General features: G+C 48.9%; 2 protein-coding genes across 2 annotated transcripts; both read right to left on the reverse strand.

The window, feature by feature from the left end:
• Positions 1-518: 518 nt before the first annotated feature.
• On the reverse strand, positions 519-1406 carry LOC144097654 (uncharacterized). Its single transcript, XM_077630306.1, has one exon. The coding sequence runs from the start codon at positions 1404-1406 to the stop codon at positions 519-521; it is 888 nt and encodes a 295-aa protein (XP_077486432.1).
• A 4882-nt stretch (positions 1407-6288) lies between these two features.
• LOC144097061 (uncharacterized) lies at positions 6289-7599 on the reverse strand. The gene is made up of 2 exons (XM_077629847.1): positions 7583-7599; positions 6289-7492 (listed from the first exon to the last, which is right to left on the reverse strand). Exon 2 carries the CDS (start codon positions 7455-7457, stop codon positions 6552-6554), a length of 906 nt encoding a protein of 301 aa, XP_077485973.1. The 5' UTR covers positions 7458-7492; positions 7583-7599; the 3' UTR covers positions 6289-6551.
• Positions 7600-8159: the final 560 nt, after the last annotated feature.

Consider the following 8159-nt stretch of genomic DNA (forward strand, 5'->3'; position numbering starts at 1 on the left):
CATGCTGCTAACTTTGCTGCAGGCAATTGACATGCGGCGCACTTAAGAAGGCACCTGTACCCGATCCCGGCGGAAAGAGTTCCTAGCAGTTCCTCAACCAGGTGCTGCATCGCTGGAAGCACCTCATATAGTGCCGCTGGTGTTCTTTAAAAAGCAGCGAATAGCTGGTACTAGCAAGAGAGAAACTCAAAAGACCAGTGGGTTGCGTGTATAAAAGCCGGTAGTTTATTGGGCATTCTAAAAATATGCGCACCGCAAGAAGTATCAGCACGCCAAAGTACATGGGCGTACGGAATGCTTATATACACAACCGTGATCATAAAAACGATACACAAGCACACAGGTTCGAGTAAAAGCATTTTGCCGTTGCGAACATCACATAGCGGACAGGGCATTTATGTGATGCTGTCGGAATCTGTGCGATGTCGCAATGTTAGGCGAAGGCTGCGTGTCATGCGGCATGCAATGCGCTTCTGTGAGCGCCGCAGGCATCCGGACATGTTAAGCAGAGGTAATCTCTAGGAGGACGTAGTTGTACCACCCGGGAAGCCAGCACCATCACTGGTAGCAAGGGTAGACAAAGAGAATCCCGCAGTGTTTGGTTCCGCTGTGGATTGAGCGGAGGAAGTAGTGGTGAGCACCTCTTTAGTGGTTGATTGTTGGAAGCCGGTTGAAGGGCCCGTAAATTGAAACCCACGTGCGGCGTTTGAAAGGCCGGCGAAAGGCCAACCAGAGCCAGCGTTCACAGCAGGAACCAGGACAGGAAGTGAGACCACTGTCATTGGAATGGCATTCTGTGGGAGCGTGCCTTCCACGTTCAGGACATTAGTAGACTGGATCGGAGAACCGTGCACATGCTGGTTGGACTGCTGTTGGTGCGGCTGCTGGTGAGGGTGGTGCGCCGAGACATGTCCGTGCTGTTGCTGGTGCGGATGGTGGTTCATTTGAGGCTGCGATGTGCGGTTGAGAATCTGAGACGCATTTTCAAGAGCAGAAATCACGGGGCGAAGTATGTTGTCGACGGAGGTTCGAACGCGAGAGTTAAGCGTGGACAGCGCCTGCTGCGAAGAGGAAATTACCGATGACGCTACGTTCGCCGGAAGCCCTGGACTTGCAGCAGCTTGGTCGACGTTCGTTGGTCCGGCAGGAAGTCCAGCAGGTCGGATAACAGGAATCTCGACAACCTGGCACACAAGCGCGGAACCCGAAAGATCGCCGCCGACGGAGGCCTCATGCTGGCTGGAGTGGACATGGTCAGGAACAGCGGATTGGTGATGAACGCCGTGGTGATGAACAGGAACCGTGTGCTCGTCGTGCGACGATCCGAAGGTGCGTGCTGAAGGAAGCGAAAGACCCTGCGCAGCGGCGGCCAAGGTGGCGCTCAGGATCAAGGTGGCAAGATGCATTTTGGTACTCCAAGGACCTTTCGAAGGACAGTCACCTGCAAATAGCACAGAACTAAGAAATTATGCCAGAATGCGATGCTACTTTAACAAAGTACACGAAGAAAGCACAGCGTGACACCCACCTCACCACTCTCCTTTTCCGGCAGTACTGGTTTCGTTCCAGATGCGTGTACTTTTATATGCCCTGCTCAGGCATGTGATGAAATTTCATTGGCTGAGCTGCACGGCCAGCTGTGTTATCAGTACAGGCACCCGTGACCCGGCGTTGCGCGAACTTAGGCAGTATGATTGGAAGTTTTTGGCATTTGCATTCAATCTGGACCGACCCCTCCTCCGTCCTAGAAGCAATTGCGTCAGCAGACTAGGGAAAAAATTATAGTTATCTCGGAAGGATGAAAAAATTATCGATTAAAGCACTGGAAAAAGTGTACGAATGAAGACATCCTGTAGATGCATATCGTGTACACATTTTTCATTTCGCGAAATGCGTCGCAAGTAGTCACTGTCCCACATGCGCGAACACTGAAATCCTCATGCATGCGCATAATTATTGCTACGCACACACACTTGCAGGCACGCGGGTTTTGCACAGCGGACGTATAAGCAAGCACGGAATATCGGTTTTTTATCAATCTAAATTTATGCACAGAGTTAGCGTCCACTTAAAGACAAATTCACAAGTGGAGCACTGGTAAAAATCATCACCTTCGCCATATCTTTCCAAATGATTATAACAGCAAAAGGTTTGGTTTGGTTTATGGCGTTTTAACGTCCCAAAGCGACTCAGGCTATGTGTGACGCCGTAGTGAAGGGCTTGGGAAATTTAGAGCACCTAGTGTTCCTTTACGTGCACTGACATCGCACAGCACACGGGTGTCTAGAATTTTGCCTCCATCTAAATTCGACCGCCGCGGCCGGGATTGAACCCACGTTTTTCGGGCTGGCATCCGAGCGCCATAACCACTCAGTCACCACGGCGGCCTAACAGCAAAAGGAAAACCTCCTTAACAATTACCGCGTCATTAGGTTTGCCCTGTCATTTTATATCACCGTTGTGACAGCGAATTCATGCACGATTACATCGTCGCGATGCTTGGTTTCGTTAGTTCAAAACTATTTCTGGTCGCCGCGGTGGCTGAGTGGTTTTGGCACTCTGCTGTTGGCCCCAAACACGCGGGTTCGATCCCGGCCGCGGCTGTGGAATTTCGATGGAAGCGAAATTCTAGAGGCCTGTGTACTGTGCGATGTCAGTGCACGTTAAAGAGCCCCAGGTGGTCGAAATTTCCGGAGTCCTTCACTGCTGCGTTCCTCATAGCCTGAGTCGCTTGGGACGTTAAATCCCAATAAGCCAAACCGAAATTATTTATTTCATCAAACACATAATGACCCTCATTGCGCACTGAGAAGAACATGAAAATATCTTAGGACTGAGAGTGCATCTAATGCCAGTGGTTCCAACTGCTATGCGAGCCGAAAACGATATGCATGTTTAAAGTCTAAATGGATGAATAGTTGAGACCCATATGGCTTGATAACAGCTCATCGGAGAAGAACTGTTACGAAAACTGTCGCGCACTGCGCGAATGCCAGGCTCTGCTGTACTTGCAGTAGTAATAGGTTCTTTTTACGATTTGAACGAACATTCTGAACTAGAAAGCACGCATTTTCTTAGCCCTGTAGATTGATCTGTAGTGGTTGCAAGGTATAGAATAAGTTTGTGCTTGTTAAAAAAAAAATATGGGCCGGCCTTCACATACATTGGCACTAATCGTGTCGTATCAAGCGTGGAAAAGTAGTCTAGTAGTTTTCGCTACTATTGACATAAAGCACTACAGTACCCAGTGAATAACAAACTAAAGGTGAATGCTCCCTACGGTGAAGAAAGAGTTCTTAAAAAAAGAGAAAACTTTAACACAAAGGGAAGGAAACACCAGCCGAATTACTTTCTCATGCTTACAAATGCGCGACAGGTTATTAACTGTGAAGAAAATGAACTACAGTAACGTTTGGACTACCTTATGGTTGCTAAAGTGTAAAGGTAAACCCTATTATGCTTTTCACAATTGGGGTATTTAATGAAGCCTTGTTTAGGTGCTGGTTTCTTTTTGCAGTTGTTATATTCAAACGTTTCTATGCTGGCAGGACGCGCTCGTTTAAATTCATTGTGAACACACAGCGCATCTTCTGGGCTCCCTGGCACATATGAGTGAATCAATTATGCCAGCTTGACAAACCACTCTTGATCAAATGCATGTGAAATGCAGCAGTTCAGAACCCGAGAGCCGCTTAAAACAAGTTGAAAACTAACCAGCATTTCCTTGGCGCATGCATCGGTAGGCTGCTAAAAAATATATTACACGGGGTATTTCATGCAACTTGAGCGAAGGTTTGAGGAAAGGCTTTAAACTGCAGCTCGGTGAAGCCAGCGATATATTGTTTCGTGTCATGTTTTCCTCCTCAAACTATGTTTTATATTGCGTATAATTAGTTAATTAACTAAGAATATCAATAAGAAATGTTTTATACGCACTTTAGTGTCAAGTGTTTTTGGTTAGTTTTAGAAGGCGTTCAGAAGCGACCGGTTCATTTTTTTTTTTTTGCAGCAGTGTACAGGGTGATATTGTCTTAGAGTGAACACGCGAGTGCAGGGCCGCGCTCTTCAGAAAACCTTGCGTTCGGCACGGCCTCACATCGAAGCCGAAAGTCCAGCTTTCTAGGGCAAAATTTTTGAAAATTGGAAAATTGTAAGACACTCTTATGGAAATATTCTAGGAAACGGCCAATTATTCTTATATGTAGCAAAATCTTTCTTTTAAAGTGCTTCCAGCGACCTCATCAAACAGAACTTGCTTATACAACCAAAGCTGAACGCTTTTGAAGATAGCAAAAACCTGAGTAGAAAAACAAAATACAATACTGCCGTCGGATATATTGATCGTTATAGTGAAATCTTACGTTAAATAAAAAATAGCGTTCATAAACAGTTTTCCGCTCAAAAACGTTTTTGTCCACAATTGCTGGGCCTGGTGTGGTGCCTGGCATCGTCTGCCACTTTTAAGCGCGGCCGGGACGGATCCACTGGCGCTCCGAAGAGCTTGGGGACACCCGTGTGTTCACCCTGAGAGTAGATACCACCCTGTACCTCCTACGTGGTCCTTTATTTTCCGCTTTCAAGAAAGCCTCCGAAGTATGCAGAAAAAAAACACGTCACTATGCTAATGCGCTACCATACTGCACCACTCTCATCTGTGATTTGAAAGAACTAAACCCACGCGCTGACCGGACCCACATGACTGGTCGTTACGGTGTTGGACGGGTTGCAGGATGATAACAATAAATCCAACAGAGGCCAGATTGATGTAATCTTCTTCACTCTTTTCTCTATTTTTAAGGCGAAAGCTTTACTGGCCACGAACTTGCGATTTCGCCGTGGCGGTGCTCCGAGGCGGCACATGACGTCACAACGCGCTCATCGCCGCGGAGCCGAACCGGTCTGTCTGGGCCGGCGGTGGCTGGCGCACTCCGCGCGAAATAGAGACGTCCTGCAAGTCTCCGCCAGTGCGGTCAGAGTGCGCCGAAGCCGCCGAACGCGTCGGCGGTGAAGCGCATTTGGAGTATAGAGGGTCTCGCGTTGGCCGACGTGACGTCGCCGTGCAGCGCGCGCGTTACGCCGTAACGGCGCCTTAACAGAGCCTGCGCTTAACCGCTAACCAACATATTCGGTGGCGGCATCTATGGGAGCCACTGAAACCCCCGCACACTCACTGAATAAAACTTGTGCCAAGGGCCGGAATCGAACCAGAGCCTGTGGCATTTGAGACGGAGACGCTAAAACTCCGCCACGATGGCTCAAGCGTTAACCATGAATAAACGCGCATCTAGTGAATGCACTCTTCCGATCCAAAAGTCTCCGCGCTTTCGCTACATATATCCTGGCCTAACAGAGCTAGGTCATCAGCAATTTTTTTTTTGGCTCCATGACGACTGTATAAAAGCTTGGATGAGATGACCTGCCTTTCACTCATCGCAGATCACTGTGCGCGTTTGTCATGTTAAGCAACTTTCAAGACTACGTCGACAGTGGCGTCCGCCGCCGACTTCGAGACGCTGAGCAAAGAGGATAAATAGCCCGTGTTTAGCTGCATTCAGTGCTGTCACACAAGGCCTAAAAGCGATTTGCGCATACGCGGATGGGTATTCACCTGCGTTGTCAAACGGATGTTCTGTTTTGACTCCAGGCGTTCTTTAATAGCACACGTGTGTGTATATTGCACATTACAGCAATGAGCTTAGGATTTTAAGGCTGCTGCGAAAAGTGTGGCACAGTTGATGCAAGGAAATTTTGAGATTTTGTTGATGGCCACTTGCTGATACTTCGGACTCTCCTGCTTTTCACCTCCTCTCTTAATTTTCCTAAGAGAAACGGCGATAATCTAGCATGAAAAATGACTTGAAATGTGTGAAACGGCGTTGCGTAATCGTACTATGTTATCTACGGTGCGGAAAACACGGCATTTTTGTTGGCGAGACCAGCGAACAGGTATTGAATGAGCTGACCTAATGGCTTGAGATAACACGAAAAAAAAAACGAGGTGCGAAGCTTCGGGCCGTAACTTCCCATTGCAAACTGACACTTGGGATTGCTTTTGCAGGGGTATCGCCACCGCTGCCGCGTGCGATGCTCGAAACCAGTCAAAGGTTGGGGGACTTAAAATACCCTGTCGGTTGTGTGTGTCGTTATTCCAGCAGTTGTTGCGTGGTTGCCGTGCCGATGCTATTCTTTAACAGACGGCGAACAGCCGGTGCAACCTCAGCTGCCGTGGCTGGTTCTAAAAAGCGAGAGAAATTCAGAAGACCAGTGGGTGGCGTGCATAAAAGCCGGCAGTTTATTAGGCATTCTAAAAAAATTGCGCACAGCAAAAAGAATCAGCACGACTAAGTATATGGGCGTACGGAATGCTTATATATGCAACCGCGATAATGGAAACTATACACATGCAAACATGTTCGAGTAAAAGCATTTTGCCGTTGCGAACATCACAGAGCAGATAGGGCATTTACGCTGATGATGGCGGGGTCTGTGCGGCATGCAATGCGCTTCTGTGAGTGCCGCAGGGATCCGGACTTGTTAAGCCGAGGCAGTCCCTATGACGTCGCAGCTGTGTGACCTGAGAAGTCAGCACCATCACTGGTAGGGAGAGTAGACCTGGAGAAGGCTCTAGTGCCAGGTTCAGCTGAAGATGGAGCGGAAGAAGTAATGGTGGGCACCTCTGCAATGGTTGATTGCTGGAAGGCAGTCGAAGGGTCCGTAGGTTGAAATCCACGTGCGGCGTTTGAAAGGCTGGCGAAAGGCAGACCAGAGCCAGCGTTCACAGCAGGAACCAGGACAGGAAGCGAGATCACCGTCATTGGAACGACGTTCTGCGGGTGTGCGCCGTCGAAGTGCATGCCATGAGTAGACTGGATCGGAGCGGCGTGCCCGTGCTGGTTGGACTGATGTTGGTGCATGGTGAGGTGCGGCTGCTGGTGAGGATGGTGGTGCGCCGAGACATGGTGTCCGTGCTGTTGCTGGTGCGGATGGTGGTTCATTTGAGCCTGCGATGTGCTGTTGAGCCACTGAGACGCATTTTCAAGAGCAGAAACCACAGGACGCAGTATGCTGTCGACGGAGGTTCGAACGCGAGAGTTGAGCGTGGACAGCGCCTGCTGCGAAGAGGAAATTACAGATGACGCTACGTTCGCCGGAAGCCCTGGACTTGCAGCAGCTTGGTCGACGTCCGTTGGTCCGGCAGGAAGTCCAGCAGGTCGGATAACGGGAATCTGGACAACCTGGCACACAAGCGCAGATCCTGAAAGATCGCCGCCGACGGAGGCCTCATGCTGGCTGGAGTGGACGTGGTCGGGAACAGCGGATTGGTGATGAACGCCGTGGTGATGAGCAGGAACCATGTGCTCTTCGTGCGGCGATCCGAAGGTGCGTGCTGAAGGAAGCGAAAGACCTTGCGCAGCGATGGCCAAGGCGACGCTCAGGAACAAGGTGACAAGATGCATTTTGGTACTCCAAGGAACCTTCGGAAGGCAGTAACCTGTAAATAGGAACAGGACATAAAGAAATTAAGCGAAACTGCGGCGCTGCTTTAACAAAGCACACGAAGAAAGCGGAAAGTGACACCCACCTCACAACTCTTCTTTTCCGGCTGTACTGGTTTCGTTGCAGATGCGCCTCTTTTTATATGCCCTGTTCAGGTATCTAATGAAATTTCATTGGCTGAGCTACACTGCAAGCTTCGTTATCAGTAGAGGCATCCGTGACACAGCGTTGCGCGAACTTAGGCAGTAGGAATGCAAGATTTGCCAGCTTGAATTCCATCTGGACTGACTCCTTATGCATTGTAGAAGATGTTACGTCAGCAACGAAAGAAAAAAATGACGCAGCTATTTCTGAAAATCCCAGCAAAATCACGCGCCTTTCTTGAGCAGTGGATTGTACAGAGGCGATCACGCATATCTAGAGCGGACATGAAAAGCTAGCAAAAGAAAGGAATCGAAATCTTAGGAGATGTACCGGGTTCTAGAGAGATAACTTTCATTGGAGCGCTGCTGAAGCGATGTAAAAACCGTTCTGGCACAAGAACTTTGTCCGTAGCAGCAAAACTGTGTTATCATTTCAGCTAATATATTCCGCCATACGCTGCTTCAGCACTCAGGACAACCGTGTGCACTTCTGTTCTGCCACATAGCATCAAAATGGCA

This window comes from Amblyomma americanum, chromosome 7 (assembly GCF_052857255.1).
Source record: "Amblyomma americanum isolate KBUSLIRL-KWMA chromosome 7, ASM5285725v1, whole genome shotgun sequence".
NCBI classification, from domain to species: Eukaryota; Metazoa; Arthropoda; class Arachnida; order Ixodida; family Ixodidae; genus Amblyomma; species Amblyomma americanum.